The sequence below is a fragment of the Pollachius pollachius genome, assembly GCF_949987615.1.
Source record: "Pollachius pollachius genome assembly, chromosome: 9".
Lineage (NCBI taxonomy): Eukaryota > Metazoa > Chordata > Actinopteri > Gadiformes > Gadidae > Pollachius > Pollachius pollachius.
In genome coordinates, this window is record NC_136942.1 from 2530675 (window position 1) to 2551810 (window position 21136).

At 46.4% G+C, this 21136-nt stretch overlaps 1 protein-coding gene across 2 annotated transcripts; it reads left to right on the top strand.

The window, feature by feature from the left end:
- The first annotated feature begins 27 nt into the window (after positions 1-27).
- nfat5a (nuclear factor of activated T cells 5a) lies at positions 28-19955 on the top strand. Of its 2 annotated transcripts, none has more exons than XM_079743689.1 (12): positions 28-300; positions 3104-3238; positions 8299-8899; positions 9415-9598; positions 9698-9888; positions 10837-11009; positions 12093-12227; positions 12352-12404; positions 12481-12613; positions 12716-12900; positions 12995-15527; positions 16439-19955. In XM_079743689.1, exons 1-12 carry the CDS (start codon positions 228-230, stop codon positions 16795-16797), a joined length of 4755 nt encoding a protein of 1584 aa, XP_079599815.1. In that variant the 5' UTR covers positions 28-227; the 3' UTR covers positions 16798-19955. The 2 variants fall into 2 exon arrangements, with proteins under 2 accessions (XP_079599815.1, XP_079599816.1); XM_079743690.1 differs by having other exon boundaries at positions 12998-15527.
- Positions 19956-21136: the final 1181 nt, after the last annotated feature.

Below are 21136 nucleotides of genomic sequence, written 5' to 3' on the forward strand. Positions count from 1 at the left end.
GTGTATTCGTTTCATCGTAGCTGTGTCTTCTGAAAGGCAAACTAATCGTGAAACGTAGTAATAAAAGTATGTTTACGTCTTAAGTGTTTGGTCGGATTATCACGTCCTGTATATATATTGTGAACCATTCCGCTTATTAAACGCAAATATTTACTGACCAAGAGGAGCTTGGCTTCGTTTGTGATCTAGAGAGGGTGACCGTCCCCTCCCCTCGATGAAGCGTTGCTATGCCCTCTGATTTTATATCCCTCCTTACCTCGGATCTGGACCTTAATTCCCCTAAGTCTCTTTACTCTAAAGGTAAGATCTTACTGCATTGGTACTTCACGTTTACGATTAGTCCCGGTTTTTGCATGTGGTGATGTGAATGTCAAGATAGCTCTCGTCAAGCTGCTAGCTAACACTACTTAGCCCTCTTTTCCTCTGCCATCCAATGTGGCTAACTAACTTGGCCAGCTAGCTCGGCTGGCTAGCTGAATGTGACATTTGCACAGATGAACTGCCTCAATGATGTATTGGTGCCGTACATTTAGAGGGACAACGTCCTGGTCGACACATTTCCTATTTAGAACAATTAAAACGGTCTACATGGTTGTAGTCCTCGTGTGTCTGTGCGCGCGCGCGCGCGTGTGTGTGTGCGTGTCTGTCTGTGTGTTTATGTGTGTCCTTGTTGCCTATGGTTGTGAATGAACGTGCTATTTTGGTTAGTAGTGCATCTGTCGAGAGGGATTGGCCATCGAGTTTGGCCATGGCCAGATACTTCCGATCATCAGTCTTACCCACCTATCATAAACTACAAACAGCTGCTCTATTGCTCAATTTAGATTTATTGAGGCACGATTTAGTAACTTAGACCCGACCCAATACCTAGTACTTGTTGCTCTATGGTTGTATCCTCGTTTCAAGTAAGTGCAGCAGAACTTTGACCTACATATCATCTATTATATCAGAGTATTCTACACTATAGAATATAGCAACCACACAATACAACTTACAATCAACAATGCTGCTTCTAGTTGTTCTAGGTTACCGTCAATAAATAGGGTTTGTCTACAAAAGGTATCTTTGTTTTGTGTCAACTCCGGTATTTAGTTTAAGTTGTAAGTGATAGGCGTTGGGCATTGTTTATTCGTTAACCTTCATGTGTAAACTATCGAACGCACGCCTATATTCTATGCAGGGTATTCAGAGTTGACCTGCTACCTGACCAGTAGCGCAGCGTTTCTGCTATTTATAGCCTGCTAATGAACAACCCTGGCATTGTTATTTGACCTTGCAACTCCTAATGCTTTCAATGGATCAGGTCAAACGTGTGTGTGTGTGTGTGTGTGTGTGTGTGTGTGTGTGTGTGTGTGTGTGTGTGTGTGTGTGTGTGTGTGTGTGTGTGTGTGTGTGTGTGGGTGGGTGGGTGGGTGGGTGGGTGGGTGGGTGGGTGGGTGGGTGGGTGGGTGGGTGGGTGTGTGTGTGTGATTATTTCCATTTTGTAATGGGAGATTGATATGCATGACTTGTTCCAAATAGGTTACTTTATGGTCTGGCTGCCTGAAGGGATTCTAATAAACTTTCTAATAATGGTATCAATCTGGCATCTTTATCAGATGCCATCTTCAGAGGCTCAAAGTGGGCCTGGCACTTGGCAACACTTTAAGCATGTGTAATGTGAGGAGAGCATAGCAATGTGGTGAGGTAACTGGATTGTTCCAAGTGTAGGCTGTAGCCAGTGTTTCTCGACCAATGGGTAATAGCCCAATTTTGCAAAAATGTTAGAGGATGGTTGTTCAACCATTAAGGAGCAAGCCGCATATTGTACTATTGTAGTAATCTATTCTATTGTAAAATATATTGATACACTTCACTTAAGTTCATTGCCGCCTCTCATATTTTAGATTGTTCAATTGAATTCAAACATTATGGTGAACTTATTATACGCTCGCTAGAAGGGTTGAAATCAGTTTTAACAACCTGTGACAACATGACAAGCATTTCGTTGAACTTCAAAACCGTGAACTCTTGACACCAATTTTGCAAAAGTAACACATTCGTTAGTTATAAATCGTCCCTGGTATGACTCAAATGCCGGTAAATGATCACCCTGTGGTCTGAAGTATGCCTCCACGCTTTAAAGGATGTGAATGTGTGTGGACCGACACTGAGGGTACAAATGTGGTACCGATGTCAGAAGTGGACTGCGCTTGCTCCGCTCCATTGTCCCTCTCAGACCGTTCTCTCTACGGCCTGCCTTCAGAGGGATCCAAGTGTCTCAGTCGGGCCTGATGTCACGTCGGGGCCTTAGTGCAGCCTGATGGGGTCCCACACAAAGACGTCTTCTCCTCTCAGCAGACAAAGCACAAGGAACAGTAGACTTCTGATATGGGCAACGTTAGCTCATCAAGATTCCACATAGAACCTATATTTATCCTACGCTATATTTATCCTTTGCCAAAGCTCTTCAGGTTTTTTCTGTGTGTGGGTAAATAAATGGAGTGCAAATTGAACATTTGCATGTCTGGTTGATCTTTCCAATCCGGAAGGTACAGAGTCACAACTCTGGATCGTGGGTTTCTTGGCTTAGTAACTTTCTGTGGACTCCTCTTCTGGCAGCCGTGTTTTGGTCAGAGAGGTGTGAGATCGCGTGTGTCTTCCGGACTTGTCGTTCTGCTGATGCTGAAGTATCGTATGACTGCTAGACTGCAACCCACGCTGGACACAGTCAACACAGATGAAATATCCATGTCGCCCTGTCGATGGGTCCTTGTTCCTTAGCAACCACCCTCCTAATGTGGCGCTTATCATGCATCAGTGGTGGTCTTTTCCAGTGTAGCCGTGGTGTTTGGTTACAGTCTACTGGGAATCCCACGTAATCCAGGATCTAGGCATGTTATGCTGGGTTTTATTTTACGCAGCCATGTGGAAGATGTAGTTACCCTGCAGGGTTTTCTTACCACCTGTCACCCTACACTACATTCTAACAGCTTCCCGCTCTATGAATGTGGAAGCCTAGCCCAGGGAAGTGTGTCGCATTGGTTTTGGGTTGTATTTTTGTTTGATTGTTTTGCCTGTTTTGCCTTTTCCCCCGGTGTGTCATTGCTGCGCCGGTCTATAGAGTCAGTGTATGACCTCCTCCCTAAAGAGCTGCAGCTACAGCCCCCGTCCGCCCAGACAGACACGGCCGCCACGAGTCAAAAAAGTGGGGGTGAGGGAGAGGCGGGCCCGGCCCCTTCTGCAACGCTGGCATCAGGTGAGCTTCTGCATTTACGTCATTAACGCCACGATCCGGGATCAGTCTGGCATGGCCAAGGCCGTGACCCTACCTGCAGGGGATCATAGCGGAATCTAGATGGACTTCTCTCTTAGTCCAATGATACCTTAGAAGAGTTGGCTGTATGTATTAACTCAGAGATAGTTGTGTCTTGATGTTGGGTTACTGTGCGTTCACACCAAAGGCTGTAAAAGATGCAAAAATCGCAGAATAGCTCAAAACGCAACGCTGTCCAAAATATTTACATCGCTCATCACGTGAACCATTTGAACGTTCTATCTTGTTCCTCAAAACATTCAGATTGGTTGTGGGGTCATTTACAGCTAAATCGCTGATAGCTATTTGCATAAAGTTGAACTGTTTTCAACTCGCATTTACAGCCTTAAAGCTATCGCTCAAGCGTTTTATCGCTCCTATCGCTTTATCGCGCATGTCTAATAGAAAGAGAATGGGCGTTTATCGCTCAAAACGCTTTATAGCTTTTGGTGTGAACGTACAGTTAGAGATGTTTTTTATCTTTATTGGATTCGACACGTTTAGGTATAAAGGTTTAACATGGTAAGGTTAGGTAAAAGGTAAGAGGTTGTGGTCAGGATAAACTGGGTCAGCTCTGTGGGAAAGCAAGGCGTCATGGGAATCGCCACCAGAAAAGTCCCATTAAGTTGCACCAGCATCAGTGACTAGGGGCAACTGCAACCAAACATCTACCAGTGAAAGGTGCCTTCTTAATCAGAGTTTACTTCAAAGTTAAACCTTTTTTTCACCAAAACTAAGGAAAGCGGCATCCACAGAGGGGTGAAGTCACTGCCCTTCCGGTAGAGCTCATGGGACCTATGAGATCGAAAAATATGAATTGGGTCTCAATGGAGAGAAAGTAATTATCTTCTGGTGCCAGTCTTTATATGCCCCGGATTACACATATGTTGCTTGTGGATTTAAATGATCATTTTTCACGTCAAGAGTTTGACCGTTTATTGTGCAATTGTTCAGTTAAAGGCTATAGAGAGAACACAATGAGAAAGACTACACGTCTCGCATGTGCCGTCATGCTCCCTGCGACTGGCGTGGACAAGACCGACAATCTCCCCATCGGCATAACTGAAACTCTCCACATGCCCCGACTTATAATGATTTTCAACTCTTTCGATGCTTTTATCCTCCCCTTGGAAAAAAGCGGTGAAATGGGGCAGAGAGCTTCGCCATGTCTGTACCGGAGTTCCAAGTGCGGGTGGTGACGTATATCATTCGCGTTGAGAGCAGCGAAGAGCTGTAGTTCAAAGCGGCTTCACACAAAAAAATTTTGAATCCACAAACAACTTGTGTGTAATCCAGGGCATATAAAGACTGGGACCAGAAAATAATTACTTTCTCTCCATTGAAACCCATTCATATTTTTCGATCTCATAGGTTCCATGGGCTCTACCGGAAGGGGCGTGACTTCGCCCCTCTATGGAGGCCACAGAAAATGTTACACTGGTTACTTATATTTATATCTATTACTTACTCAGACTCTCTGTCGAGTCTCTCTCGAAATAAACTACAAAGGGGCGAAAATGTGTGTGTCTTCCCGGGTGTCATGTTTCCATCAGGGATTGGCTCGCCGCTGGAGCTGATAAATACCAGTGACTATTGCAGAGTCATTTATCCTGGGATTATATGCCGATTGTAACCTTTCCCCCCCAAAGACAAAACCCAGATGTGAGTGGGTGTAAGTGGGTTTTTCTGTCCAGTGGGAAAGAGGCTCTGATAATATATAACGAAGCTTTGGCTGTAAACGCCGTTAACTGGACGATGCAGCTTTGTGTTTTATTGAGGTCAGGGCCATGTAGTCTAATACTAAGCCTCTGTCTTTTGGGTCTATTCCAACGCGCAGGCGGGCGGCATAAATGTTCTGATAATGAAGTGCATGCATCAAAACGTCTTGCAAAAAGTTACACTGTTATCAGGAAGACACTATCACCCCTGAGTTAATTGTTGCCTTGAAAACAAAACCTGGAGGGTTTCCCCCCCACCGATAGTACGATTTGTTTGGGGTGGTGTGAACGCTCTTTCAAACTGGTGCAGACCTTACAAATGTATTCTTGTCCGCTTCCAAGTGAACTCTTAGAGTTTGCAGGAGAAGTCTCAGGAGAGTTGAGTTGGGAAACGTCTGAGCGCTGGAGAAAGGAGAGTTGTTGTGTTGTACTGCAGAAAGTGAAGCTTTTTGTGACAAAAGGAACATTTCCTTCAACAATGAGAGACTTCTCCATGAGCGAAACTTGGTTGGACACAATAACAAACCGGCCGAATGAAGTGAATGGTAAAGAAAAAAGTAGTATTTCTGTGTAGGAATCCTTTCCACAATGTTCCACAAAGAAAATCGTAGCCTGTCGGTGGCCCAAACAAGCACTTTTAGAGGACGGACATTGACAAGGCGTTCTTGCCCTAAAGGATTACATAGCAGCCTGTCTGTTGTGGATTACAGCTGAAGCGCTCTCGCTCAATACTGGACCCAGTTCAAAAATAGTTGTCCGCTTTAGTCCCTTAAACCAACATGATCGTAAAATAGGTTGGAAATTCCTGATGTTCTCATTCAATGAGTAATATTTTAGTTTAGGTTTTGTTCTTGTGCACACACACTCCATTTTCAAATACACTTTAGACAGTGCTGCCTCTCCACAATTTGCTTCTTTCTCTCTTCTCTCTAATTCCTTCATCTATTGCTGTCTCTATTCTCTCTCAATGTATCATCTCCTCCTTTCTCTCCTCTCTCTCATTCCTCCATCTAGTGCTTTCTTTTCTATCCATCATCTGTTGCTGTCTCTTTTCTCTCCATTTTCTGTTGATGTCTCTCTTTCTCTCTCCATCATCTGTTGCCTCTTTTTTCTCTCCATCATCTGCAGCTGTCGCTCTTCTCTCTCCATAATCTGCTGCACTCTCTCTTCTCTCTCCTCTCTTTTCTCTCCATCATCTGATGTTGTCTCTTCTCTCTTTTATCTCCAGTCTGCTGCTGTCTCTCTTGTCTCTCTCTTTCATCATCTGTTGCTGTCTCTCTTCTCTCTCTGGTAATCTGCTGCTGTCTTTCTTATCTCTCTCTATCATCTACTGGTAAACTTAACTTTTCCCGTACCCGTAGGAAGACAAGCTAAAAGTGAGACGTCCTGTCAAGAAACCAACATTTTTAGGCAAATGGTCTGAAAAGGTCAATTCCAAACTGTGTTGTAGACAATTAGTAATATATTTATTTTAAATCTTCTTCTGAAACCTTTACCATGTTGATGTGAATGAGTTTATCTTCGGAAGAAGATATCGGTAGCAAAACAGGGAACACACAGGGAACTACCTACCTAACCTCCCTACATACTAACTACCCCTCACACAGGGAACTCCCTACCTACTAACTACCCCTTACACTCTGGTATCCTGCCAGGAGCTGTGCAGCCTTCAGAGTTATTCATATCCAAATCTTTTACATTGATCCATTATTTATGAGCCTGCTTGATGCAATTGCTACTCTGCGCTCTAAAGGGTTTGCTGCAGCTGGCTTAATGTGAGCTTGCTCAGTCAGTGTAAGATGTGTAATATTGAGCCACTGAGAGTTTGAGACTATCAGACTTCAAAGAACTCCACTCTGTCCACTCTAACTGGCTGCCACTGAGTATCAGGAACCAGCATAGCTTGACTGGCTGGGCTGCGTGTGTGGGAGGGGTTTGGAAGTTTCAATAGTATGATTATTGTGAACAAAGAGCGAGGCAAAGGCTGAACAACCTTATTTATCTGTGGAATATATCAGTTTTAAGTGATTATAGTTTTTCTATAATCATTATAGATTATAGTTATTTCAGTAATATAGGAGATATCATTAATGAAATCGATCAGCTTTGATTACAGATATGTCCAGGTTAATGTTAACCTAAAAGCTAGTTGGAATGTTACTCATTGTGAAAAAAAGATGCCCATTCTAACTTCTAAAAGTCCTCAGAAATGACACTGCATAACATAACAGATCAATACACAGAGAAGTTGCCTCTAGCCATTGATAGAGAATCCCCATACAATTCTAAAAAATAAAATAAAAGTATATTATTCTGTTCTTGGATCATGGTTAGGGGAAGGAAATAAATAATGACTGTGCAGGAATAAGTATTGATAGGTATCTAGAGATGGTAGAGTAGATAGGCATTGAGGGAGAAGTGCAAACAGGTCACTTGAAGAGCGAAATCTTGTTAATGCTACATATCCTGTCTCATTTAGCAGGTCCAAATGCATTGCTGGTCTAAAGCATGACAACCGTTATGTAGCCATTTCAGATGATCATGAACTAAACACACTAATCAAAGTGTCAGTGAATAATCCACCTCAAAAGGTCTACCTTCGGTATTTTAACTTTTTATTGATTGACAAAAGTTGAGTCTTGACTGATCAGCTCTCTTGTTGCTCATTGGCTGTCTCGTTTTTATTGCAGGAAGTTCCCTCTGAGGCAGGGAGTGTCTGCATATAAAATGGTCTGCAGTTCACTGCTCCATAGGTCAGAGGCTTGTTTATTCTGTCTCCATGGCTACGCTTAGTCCCAACCAAATCTTCCAATTGGCATGCCAAAACTATTGTGTACTACTGAATGCAAATTGCAGCAACTTCTGTAACCCTAGCAAGTCCAAATTGGCGCCATGTTACCAGCTTGCAAATCTGGCTGTACCAGAACGATTTGACCCAACCTTATTTATTTATTTTGTTCGAGCAATGTGTATGTACCGATTATAGCCTGCTTTTGTTTTCTGTAAACAAAGCATGTCAGTGTCACATTGATTTAAACTGTAGGAATCAAAACAATACGGGCGCTGTCACCCTTCTCCACTTTAACTTCAGACTGCCTGATCATTGCTCGCTGGCCCTCGCATGCACAGTGGGGGCTGATAACTGACAACAGACGCTTATTGAATTTAGAGTTGGGAAGAGTGGAAATCTGGACTAAATCTGCACCAATCAGCTGCTCAGATGGGACAGCCAGCCTGCCCGTCCGCGGGCCTTTCCCCTAACTCTGTGGCTTTCATACGCTACAGATGCCACCTCTCCCAACGCTTCCACCCCCCCGTCCTTGGCCATGGGAGCCCCCTGCTCCGCCGCCCCCGCCCCGGCCTCAGAACATCTCAAGGCCCCCCAGCACCTCCACCCCCCCGGCGGTGGGGACGGAGCCGGGGGGGCGGAGGTGTTTGGCACGGAGGGGGCCCAGGGGAGCTGTGGGGCGGGCGGCGCCAGCGGGACAGCAGGGGAGCCGGGGGCAGGGCCGCCGCACCAGAACACGCCGTCCAAGCGGCGGCCCGTGCTGAGCATCTCCCCGCCGCCGGAGGACCTGCTGGACGACAGCCAGATGTCCAGCCAGGAGGAGGTGGGGGCCCCGGGACCGGGGGGCCCCGACTCGGAGCACAGCAGCAGCATGTGGGCCGACGACTCGGCCTCCAACTTCAGCCTGGTCAGCTCCAGCTCGTACAACGACAACACGGAGGTGCCCCGCAAGTCCAGGAAGCGCACCCCCCGCCAGCGGCCCGGGCCAAAGCCCGCGCTCCCCGAGGACAGCATGGACGTGTTCGACGCCGACAGCGCCATGGCCCCGCACTTTGTCCTCTCCCAGCTGGGCTCCGACAAGGCCGGCCCCAAGGCCAGGTGAGGGCGGCTCATCAGCCGAACATGAGTTTAGCCAATCCCCTCGACCAGTCCTATTGGAGGGCCACATGCGGGAGTTATCAGTGGAGCTCGTTCCGCCACTGAAGTGATCGACCTTTTAAGCCTTTTTAATAAATAATCAAATTACCTAAACCCTTTTTGTAACGGTCAGGTGACGTGAGTATAATATTCCAACCTATAAGATCACAGTTTTGGCCTCATCAAATTGGAAACTAAGCAATAGGAAGTAGGTTCTCCAATAAATGATTAAAAAGGATCTAACGATCATAACGCATCAGGAAAAGTGATAAAAAGAAAAGATTAAATTGTTTTAATCAATTACAATCTGGGTTCTTTTAATAAAATGCAATAAAATGTCACTTAGTTTTTTAATATCCTTCATCATTTATGATGGATATGCTATCAGAGCTTGTTATTGGGAGTCATTAGCTCTATATCCTGCTTGAGATACCATGTCTGAGGGTATTAATCATGCACTGGTTGTTGCCATGCAGCTCTCTGGAAACGGTCTCCCTGGTGAAGGGAGGTCTCCTGTCAGGTCAGTACCCTCCCAAGATGGACGGCAAGGAGCTGAAGATCCTGGTGCAGCCGGAGACGCAGCACAGGGCTCGCTACCTGACCGAGGGCAGCCGGGGCTCCGTCAAAGACCGCACGCAGCAGAGCTTCCCCCAAGTCAAGGTCCACCACAACACATGAAGAAACACAAACCAATGACACCTCCAAACATTCAAGCCGTGACCCTCCTTCCGTTTCTCTGTGTTGTAATCGTCCCTCCAGTTGGACGGCGTGAATGAGCCGGTGGTGCTGCAGGTGTTTGTGGCCAGCGACACCGGGCGAGTGAAGCCCCACGGGTTCTACCAGGCCTGCAAGGTGACGGGCCGCAACACCACGGCCTGCAAGGAGACGGAGATCGAGGGGACCACGGTCATAGAGATCCCCCTGGAGCCCAGCGGGGATATGACGCTCGCGTAAGGACGCCTCTTATTCAGTCCCTCCAGAAAAATGCGGCGTTTTTTTGTGATTGTTGCGGCCAAAAATCCTTGATTATGCGGTACGTTTTCTTAAAAAATGCGATGACTTATGCGGCATATTTATGCAATTTTATGCAATGAAATTGCGGGAACTTGCGAAAAATGCAGCTTTTCGATGACGTTCACGTCGCGAAATGAAATGAAATCATGCAAGCCCCACATATTTTGCGCGGAAATCGGCAATTTATGCGGTGAAAGTGCGGCATATTTGAAAAAATGCAGCCCCCGCATGAATATACGGACTTTGGCTGATTATGCGTTGAATTATGCGATCGCATAATCGCATTTTTCTGGAGGGACTGCTAATTGTATGACACCAGCAGCTGAACAGTCCCTTAGAGATGCTCAACTGGCCATCGATTCGCTTGTTGCATGCAAGGTCTATTTTTGCTGATGAAAACGTGTGGCTAGGGGCTTCCTGTGGCTTACCTGTGGCTAAGTGCTATCCTACTCAGTTGTAGGGCTGCTCGATTATGGGAAAAATCATAATCGTGATTATTTTGGTCAATATTGAGATCACGATTATTCAAACGATTATTTTGAATTTGAAAACGTGTTGTGTTTATTCCGCGTCTCTCCCAAAAAAAACTTTGTAACTGAGAACATTGAAATACACAAAATGGTCAAAAAGAAAATGTTCCAATCTAAAATGATGTACAGATATGTATCCAGCTGTTCTGCCCTTTCTATAAAACATAAAACTAAAAATAATAATTTAAATGTTAATTTTGTGATCGTTTGAGGCTGAAATCGAAATCGCGATCAGAATTCAATTGATCACCCAGCCCTGCTCAGTTGGATGCATTGGGTTCAGCAGGGTTCCTTCCAGCCGTAGTAATACGTGGCAGTGCTCCCTGGTGACCCTCTGGCTCTCTGATCCCACAGAGTGGACTGCGTGGGGATCCTGAAGCTACGCAACGCAGACGTCGAGGCCCGTATCGGCGTGGCCGGCTCAAAAAAGAAGAGCACCCGGGCCCGGCTGGCCTTCAGGGTCAACATCCCCCAGCCCGACGGCTCGTTCCTCACGCTGCAGACGCCCTCCTCCCCCATCCTCTGCAGTGAGTAGCCCCGTCGCTCTCTGGCTCAGCCATCTAACCAGCCGACGGGTTATGACACTGTCGGGTTGGGCAATGGCGTCTGCCTTCATGTTGCCAGATCACGTTTTTTGTCGATCAGTGGTTCCCAGACTGTAGGCCTACCACTGGATGTCAACACCTCATATTCAAATGGTAGAAAATAGCTAAATACACATGCAGTGGCTTGGCAGTGGCAGGGCCTCCTCGATACACAGTGATCACTACAAGAAGGCCCCAACAGCTGGTGATAATGTGGATGGGGCTAGCCCAGCACTATTATCTGTGGTCAGAACAGTCAAACCGTAAAGAACCACGGGCATGTTGAACATTGTGGTTACTTCTAAGCATTCCAAGTTGGAAAGATATTGGATAATAAACCGATATTTCCAGCGCCCACTCTGAAAGGATATTCATGTGGAAGTGATACATATTATACATTTAACTACTCTTCTGGAATGCAGATCAAAGTTTTGGTGAACTGGCGTATTGAGAACAGACACACGGGGTGGATGTAGACATTGAAAAGAGACAGCAACTGGTCACTCTGCTGATAAACAAGGCTCAGCAAGTGGACATAGTGCTCCACCAGGAATATCTCTAAGTGCAGAGGAGGTGGGATTCTAACATCTGAGTTCTGATAATACTTTATAGACCAAGCACACGTAGATTCCGTCTGGACGAAGCGCAGTGTCTCCTGCCCATGCATCCAATAGAAGATATCTTAAAAAAAGACTTTTACCACTCAGCGATGGGACTGCTTTGGCTGCTTGCTATATTCCAATGTCGCCCAGGAGGGTCAACGGATACATTTTTAGATATCTTCCACTGGATGGTGGGTGAATGGTGAAACTATAGGCTGGCAGTTGGATTGCCTATAACATAGCACCAAGAGCTGCATTTGAATGTTTGCAATGGTGTTATATAAATAAATGGTTTCATATTATCATTATTCATTTTATTGCTGTTTTTTGTGATTTAGTTTGAGACAAATTACAAATTTAGCATAGAGATAAAAAATCGTCTTTTCCGTGACTGTAACTATAATTGATTTGTCTGCGTGTGCAGCCCAGCCAGCTGGTGTCCCAGAGATCCTGAAGAAAAGCCTCCATAGCAGCTCTGTGACAGGAGGACAGGAAGTCTTCATCATTGGGAAGAACTTCCTCAAAGGAACCAAAGTCATTTTCCAGGAAAACATTTCAGGTACTTTAATCAGGCTGGCAATTCAAGGGGACAACTTCTGTTTCAGAATCTCCGCATTTCTGTGTTTTTTTGGGGGGGGGAATACAAATTTTGTCTGGATGCTCATAATATGTGTCTCTTGCAGATGATACATCGTGGAAAGCCGAAGCTAAGATTGACATGGACCTCTTCCATCAGGTACATTCAAAGAATCGACTGTGTGCCATGGTATCAACCTCAGGAACGTGTTTCTAACTCTCCTTCTGTGCCTCAGAATCATCTGATCGTGACTGTCCCTCCGTACCACAACCTGTCCATCACCTCTCCCGCCACCGTGGGGATCTTCATCATGACCAACGCGGGTCGTTCCCATGACGCCCAGACGTTCACATACACTCCAGAGTCTGGTATGCCACTGGCGCTATCTGGTAGAAATCGATGTTCGGTGTTTTACAATTGGCCCACATTGCAGTGACATACTTCTGTTGGTTTCTTTTTTTAACCCACAGTGGATAGCAAAAAGCTCCTGGCAATCAAAACAGAGGGGACTTTGAAGGCCAACGCATGTCTGTTTGAAGGACATCTCAAATCGATGACATCTGAACAAGCAGAAACTGCTGGGCAGCCTCCGAAACCCCAGGAGATCACGCCAATGGAAGTCACAAGCAACCCGACTCAGACGGACGTGTTCAAGGTATTAAAGCGTTTATTCCATTTGGCACCGGTGACCTAAATGTCCGTACTCCGTATCGAGGACTGTTTATAATTCGATTGCTATTTGTTACCAGCAGGCATCCACTGAAACCCTGGCCTCAGTGCAGAAGAACCTGGAGCTCGGCCCCAGCTCCCTCCCCTCGGTGGAGTCTTTCCCCGGCCCGATGCCCCTACAGCCGGAGGACGTGGAGCTCCCCCAGGCCCCGCCAGTGTTCTCCAGCCTGGAGCCGCTCGGCGGCATACAGAAGCAAGACGTCTCCCCCACACCCTCCTACCCTGTATCGGCAGACACTACCCTCCCTCCCGTACCCCCAGAAGTGCCGCAGCAGTTTCTCAGAGACCCCCAGGAGAGCGTCTCTCCAGAGGCTTCGACCGCCGGTCACGGGGTCGTCGTCGTGGCCCTTCCCCAGATGTCGGCGCCCTCTCAGCCCCGGACCCAGCAGGCGTCCATCTTCCCCCAGGAAGGCGTGGCCCAGCTGGAGAGAGCCGTCATGGAGCTGCAGGCGGAGGGCAGCAGCACCCTGCAGCAGGTGTTTGAGGCGGTTGTGGCCCAGCAGCAGTTGAACTCCGTGCTGTACAGCCCAACGCCCTCGGCAGAGTCTCTGCAGCAACACGTCCAGGAGAACATGAACAGCCTCTGTCTTGGTAACACGGAGAACCCCCTCGCAACGCAACAGCACATAGAGATACAGCAGCAGCAACGACAACATCAGCAGCAGCAGCAGCAGCAACAAATGCAGTTTCAACAGCAGCAGCATCAACTACAACAACAACAACAACAACAACAAATGATTGGCAACCTGCAGATTCAGCAGCAGTTGCTGTTACAGCCCCAGGACCAGTTGCAGCAGCAGCAGATCATAGAGAACATGCAACAGCAGCAACAAGTCCTTGGCAACATTCAACTCCAGGAGCAGCAGCAGCAACAACAAAACCAAATACTGAGCAACCTACAACAGCAGCATCAACTGCAGCAAGAGCAGCAGAGCCAAGCCCTGGGCGGTCTACAGCATCAGCAACAGAACCAGGCTCTGAATAGTCTTCAACAGCAGCAGCAGAACCAGGCCCTGGGCTGTCTACAACCCAACCAAGGTTTGGGTGTGCTGCAACAGCACCAGGCGTTGAACAGTCTCCAGCACCAACACCAACAGACCCACTCTCTGAGCAGTCTGCAACAGCACCACCAACAACAGAACCAGGCTCTGGGCGCCCTACAGCAACAACAGAGCCAAGCTCTGAATGTGCTCCAACAGCAGCAACAGAACCAAGCTCTGAATGCACTGCAGCAGCAACAGCAGCAACAGCAGAACCAAGTTCTGAGCAGCATACAGCAGCAACAGCAGAACCAAGTTCTGAGCAGCATACAGCAGCAACAGCAGGACCAAGTTCTGAGCAGCATACAGCAGCAGCAACAGAAACAAGTCCTAAACATCATACAACAGCAGCAGCAACAGAACCAAGCGTTGAGCTCCCTGCAGCAGCAGCAGAACCAAGCTCTGCAGCAGCAGCAGCTGCAGGAGCAGCAGGACCTCGAGATCTACAAGAATCAGTTCCAGGCCGAGCTGCTCCAGCCCCAGATCCACTGCCCGCAGCCGCTGCCCTCGTCCCAGGCGCCGCAGTCCGTGTCCCTGCTGCAGCAGGCCGGAGAGCTGCTCACCATCCAGACCACCTTCCCCCAGCAGACGGCGGCCCACACGTCGCCTCCGCAGCAGCTCTTCCAGTCTCCCGGCCCCCTCCCCGAGAGCCAGAGCCCCGGGCAGCAGGTCCAGGCCACCCTGATCCCCAACACCCTCGCCGTTCTGACCGCCGTCAGCCTCAGCCCGGAGCGGCAGTCCCCCGGCTCCACGCTCTTCCTGTCCCCCGGCTCCCAGCAGCCCCCCCAGCAGCAGACAGGCCTGGCCTTCCTGTCCTCCATGGAGACGTCTGCCAGCGAGCCTCAGTCCCTCGGCCTGTTCCAGGACCCCCAGCAGCAGAGCATGCCCATGGAGCAGCAGCAGCAGCAGCAGGTGGTCCCGGGGGGCCAGCAGAGCTCCCTGTTCCAGGGCCTCCCCAGCCAGGCTGCCCCTCTCCCCCAGAGCCAGCCTCAGTCCACCGGGCTGCTGCTGTGCACCACGGACCTCAGCCCCCAGGCCGTGCCCCCGGCCCTGCTCTTCAGCACCCAGAGCCAGGACGCCTCTGCCCTGGGCGGCATCGGGGTCCGGGTCCGGATGCCCCAGCAGCACGACGCGGCGGAGCCCATGTCCTTCCAGGACCAGAGCTCCCTCGGCGGCAACCCCTCGCCCGGCGACCCCCGGCGGCGGCGGGGCCTCTACCACGAGCAGCAGCCCATGCAGGTGGCGCCCTGCCCGGGCGGGGTCCCCGGCAGCCGGCCCGTGGAGCTGTTCCTGCCCCAGGCGTCCATCTCCGGCCTGCAGAGCTCCATGGACACCCGGGAGCTGAGGACGCAGGCCACGGCGCCCGGCACCACCATCTTCGTGGTCCAGGGCGGGGTGGGGGTGGTGGGCGCCGCCGGGCAGCAGCCAGCTGATCACTTTTTCCAGTCGTCGGTGAGCGGGAACGCGCCGGCCCAGGCCCAGCCCAAGGTCTTTGTGTTTGGGATCCAGAACGGTAAGGGGATCCCTTTGGGCTGCGGCCCTTGCTGCATGTAGCCACGTTATTCCCTTTGTTTGGGATTAGCCGGGGACTTTATCGAAAGCAGACGTCCTTTAAGTTGAAGTAGACCAATCCTTTTGAGATAGATGTTGCGATAACGTCGATCCAAATCAACTTATATTGAATAGGGTGGCGAAGTCACGCCCCTACCGGTAGATACCGGTAGGGTATCGAAAAATATGAATGGGTTTCAATGGAGAGAAAGTAATTATCTTCTGGTGCCAGTCTTTATATGCCCCGGATTACACACATGTTGTTTGTGGATTTAAATGATAGTTTTTCATGCCAAGAGTTTGACCGTTTATTGTGTAATTGTTCAGTTAAAGGCTGTAGAGAGAACACAACGAGAAAGACTACGTCTCTTATGTGACGTCACGCTCCCTGCGACTGGCGTGGACCGACAGTCTCCCCATCGGCATAACTGAAACTCTCCACATGCCCCGACTTATAATGATTTTCACCTCTTTCGATGCTGTTATCCTCCTCTTGGAAAAGAGCGTTGAAGTGGAGCAAAGAGATCGCCATGTCTGTACCAGAGTGGCGGTGAAGTATGTCATTCGCGTCGAGGGCAGCGAAGAGCTGTAGTTTACAAAGCGGCCTCACACAAAACCTAACATAATCAAACTTCTTTGGGAATTTTTTTTGTTTTCTTTGCATGAAAAATTATCATTTAAATCCACAAACAACATGTGTGTAATCTAGGGCATATAAATCCTGGGACCAGAAAATAATTACTTTCTCTCCATTGAAACCCACTCATATTTTTCGATCCCATGGGCTCTACCGTAAGGGGCGTGACTTCGCCACTCCATTGTCTTTTTGCCCTACAGAGTTGTGGTTTGTCAAAGCTCTCTTGTGTTCCTCAGACCCCCCCCAGCTGCTCAGCCCCTCCGGACCCAGCCTGGCGGCCCAGAACCAGCCCCAGACCCTGCAGCCTCTGGACGCCCCCATGGCCCAGACCGACTCCTCCAGGCAAGCGCCCATGCACAGTGGACTAGTGGGCCCTCTGCAGACGAACCTTCAGGAACAGATGGGCAGTGCCATGCAGACAGGTACACAGTCGGCCCTGCAGTCCAGTTTACAGGCTTTGGAAACCACCTTGCCAACCCCAATGCAGACCAGCCTAGGGACGCAGCTCCAGGGGGGCTTGCAGAACACTCTGCCGGCCTCCGCCAACATGGAGAAGATCGAGGACCTGCTGGAAAGCCTGCAGAAGCAGTTATGACTACTGGGATCTCATGGCCCCTGCGTGCCTGCGTGCATGTTGGTGCGGGAATGCGCAATGTGGATTCCAGTGCATAACCTTTTCAGACCTAACAATGCAAAGGATCTGGCCTTTCCCTGTCAACAGCCCTCCGAATATTTCAATCATTCTGGAGAATTGAAACACCCCACCTACCTTTTCCAGAAACACTCATTGTGAGGTTGTGTGAATCCCATTTTGGTGATCATTGTTATTGATTACCGTGCAAAACGATTTTTTGTTCGGGAGTTGTAATGAGGAGGTGTTATCCCTCCGCGGGATCATGGGGGCCAGTGATACCTACTGCCTCCACTGGTCTCACATGAGCTGTGTGTGTGTGTGTGTGCGTGCGTGCGTGCGTGCGTGTGTTAGCTGTAAATCATGGGCCCCTAAAAGAGGTCAGGAAAGTTGGAATGAGAGAACGTGGGACAGGAATATAGATGAGATGGGAATCAGTGTGAGAAAGGGAACGATAAATGTCCGACAGTGGATCAGATTGCACATGCGCAGAGGAAAGATGCGTTCAATGTGTTTGTGAGCGGTAGACTGAAAGGCCATGTTTTTGGCGCCATCTAGTGTTTCGTCGTTACGTTGCTCATTGCTGGGTTAACCAAAGCTCTTTTTCTTTTTGTACGGTTTAGGTTTGTTTTGTTTGTTGTCAAATAACCATTCATTGATGTGTGACTTTTATAAGAGTTGGCAACTTTTACAAAATCAATGTGAATTGAAAGAAACTTTACATTAGTGAAAATTAATATGTGTGGTTTTATAAACATTTTATCTCAAGCACTTTATAACCTCTTTTTGTCTAACCAGCTGATGTGCGTGTCCATCCACAGCTATCTATGGAACTAGATGTTTTGTACTTGGATGTGTTTGTTTAAAATAGAAAAAGTGTAACGCATTTGTCATTGAGAAAGTTAATATTTTAAACATCTTTGAGCATTTCTACATTGTCGTGTTATTATATACTTTTGTCACCGGTAAACATTGTATAGAATATTCACTGCTCAATTCTTCCATATTCAGTCATAAGTCAATGGAAAGAAAACAGACAGCGATGTTAACCATTCCCGTGAAGAGAACTGTCATTTTTAAGAGTGTGTTAAAGCGAGAGGAGGGAACAGGCCTCTGAGCTTTATTCGCTGACCGAAAATATGAAATGTCTAGATTACGATTGGGTTGCCGTTTACCGTTTACTGTACAATCGATTTCTAGTTTTACGATGTGTTTGCTATTTAATTTGTCGGTTAGTTTTCTCTGAGGTGGTACATTGCGCAGTGGGGTGCCATGCAGAGTTGGTGTTGGGGGGACCCATTGAACTAAACTTCTGTTACATAGGGGGTGCCATTTGATTCGGCCTATGGTGCTATGACACTTGACAAAAAGCACTTGTGATTTGATTATTAATACTCAATTTGTTATACTCATATCACTCGTATGGATGTTGGAAAGGTCAGACGGAAGCATATAGCATACCAAAGCACCCGTGTCATTGTGTTCTTTTACTAATACTTATCCAGTTAGTTTCATGAAGTTTACTTATATACAGTTAAGTTATGCAGCTTGTTCATGATTCATTATTCAGTGTTGTTGTTGTCATTGTCATTGTAGTACCTAGACAAAGTGTATAAGGTACTTTTGTTTTGCAGTTCATTTGGTCACCATGACCTTTTTCTTTCAAATGGAGAAATTCCAAATGCATTACCCGGTCTGTTTTGCAAAGTAATGCTACTTTACTTTTCATATCAAAACAGTCTGTTTATAATGGGCCAATTTTTTTGACCTAATCAGCCACCCAGAGAAATGAGTTAATGTATGCATTTGTTTACATCTTTGTATGCACACCATTATTGTCAAACAGATGTCCATTGTGATCCATTTTGAAGTATCTTTTATAGAATTTCATACTCATGATTACAGAGTATTTTTGTACTCCAAATTTTTGTAGTTTATGCTTATAGCATAGAATATCACAAATATGTTAGCCTTAAATCAGGCATTAATTTTGAAATTGCAACAGTCAATCAGATTGACCTATTGAGCAAATATCTTGGAACATAATTCTATCACTGCTCATGATTGACTATACCCAGCTTTTATAACATGACCATACTTTGATTTGACTCATTTCCTGTTGTTGGGGTCATGTTATAGGAATACACAAATGGCACTTTGACTCCCATTAACTGTAGAGCAGAGTTCAGTGGTGAAGCTTCCAAGCATTCCATTCTTTTAAGGAGGCGGGACTTAAAAGCAGTCAATGATAATGCAAGAGGTGGAAGAACAACGATTCTTAAAGCCATATGACAACACAGAAAGCCAACCTGTGTCTTCAGTTTAGTGAATGTAAATTTACCTCATGCACTGGCTAAACCTCATGCTCCATTTATCGTTGGACCAATTACATTCTAGAGCCCCTATCACACACACACAAACATAATCTCCCTACACAAATTGGTTAAAGGATGAAAATAAATGTTAAATTTCCAAAAGATTTAAATGTGATACATACTGCAGGGGGGCAACTGTGATGCTTTCAACATAACTGTGTGCCTTGATAACTCCTTTCCACAACTCGTTCATCTCGTTACCTAACTGGCTTTGTCTACTTGTATTAAGGCGGCGCACTTCCTGTGCGACGCCCAACATCCACATCAACCATTCTATTGCTATCGTTAATCACTTTCTCCATAAAACTCAATTGCAAAATATCTGTGATAACGAGCATCAAACTGCTGTGCAGCTTATTCATTCTAACGTTGTGTTGTAAACCTTTTAGTTTTTCTTGCCTCTTGAGATTTGTACATTTGAAGTGAAAGGGAAGCGACCGCTGAGATTGTTACGGTGAGGATCTGACGCTCAACATTGATGTTGCTGTGAAATGATTGACTTGAAAACGAGGAGGCGCAATCGGAATAAAATAAAACATTGATTGCCAATAATAACTGTCCCCCCCCCCCCCCCCCCCCGTTTGCTTTGTAGTTCATGTTATTTTACCAGTCAAATATATCGTACCCGTTTCGTGTAGTTTCAGCTTTCGTATCTAGCCTTCCGGCCCAGCAATAGGAGTAAAGGTCAACCTTAGTGTTATAAAACATCCTAATTAACATGTAATTTGCCTTTGTCTGGTCGTTTGTATACCCTTATGTTTATATCTGTAATCTCGCTGCTACATTAAATGACTGAATACAGATTTCAACTGTCTGGTGTTTTTATAATATCTAGGCTGGGGAATATTTGCAATAGGAAGGTCCTATGTGGTAGCCAGGGAGATCACTTTGTATTCAAGCAAACATATGCATATTACTGGATATATATATTGCTGATTCTTGAGAGTCGGGACAAAACACGTTTTAAAAAACGTTTTTAAATGCACACTATATTAATTAGAGTTATGTGTTTCTGCAGAGAAAAGTCTAAGCTATTTAACTATATAAAGGAAAAGGTTCTGAATAGAAACACACTTAACAAATAAACATGTTTCCCTTCAGAACTGGATTTGTGTCAACTCCATCAGACACACTAAAAAGTATAAAATTGTTATTCTTCCAATCCAAAAAGAATCTAAAGTTCTGAAGTATGTTGTCAGTGTTAAGTTACTCTATGTAATAAAATACAATATATAAACTTAAATTGTGATTTCACGCTATTCTGAAAACCCAGATTTCTAAATATTTGCATTTTCAATTATTTTTTAATTTCAATATTGTAAAAACAAATTCCTTAAATTAAGACACAAGAGGATGTAGATCAGATGGTTCTTTATTACAAAAACAACATAAACTGAAGGCAGAATTTTTTTTGCCCCAAATAATTAACAAAAGAATACATCTGACACTGTTGACGAAGATCTGATGGTGTTGACGAAAAATGTGTGCATTGCTGATAATTGAACAAATGTGCTTTTTTATTTTAACACTACTACTAAAACTACTCCTTGTTATTAGAGTATTGAACTTACTGTAAAGCAAATTATAATAAACATATAGCACATACATCGTTTCCAACTATCAAAAAAACAGTAAGGCCCTCCTAATGTAAACCAGGGGCTCTCCTAATGAGGAAATCAGTGTGGAGGTTGATCATGGAGTCTGTCAGGATCATTCTCTGCTGCTTCATCTTATTCCTAGTGATGGTGTCAGTCTTATCAGTGGTCACATGTGCAGAGTTCGGGAAGAAATCCTTAACAGTCTCTGTTATAGCCTTTAGGAATGTTGGCTTTTTCTTTGTCTGTTTCTTTCCTCTCATTAACTTGTAGGTTATCCCAAACTGGTGGATTTGGTGAAGGAGACAATACTTTTTTAGAATCTTGCCTGAT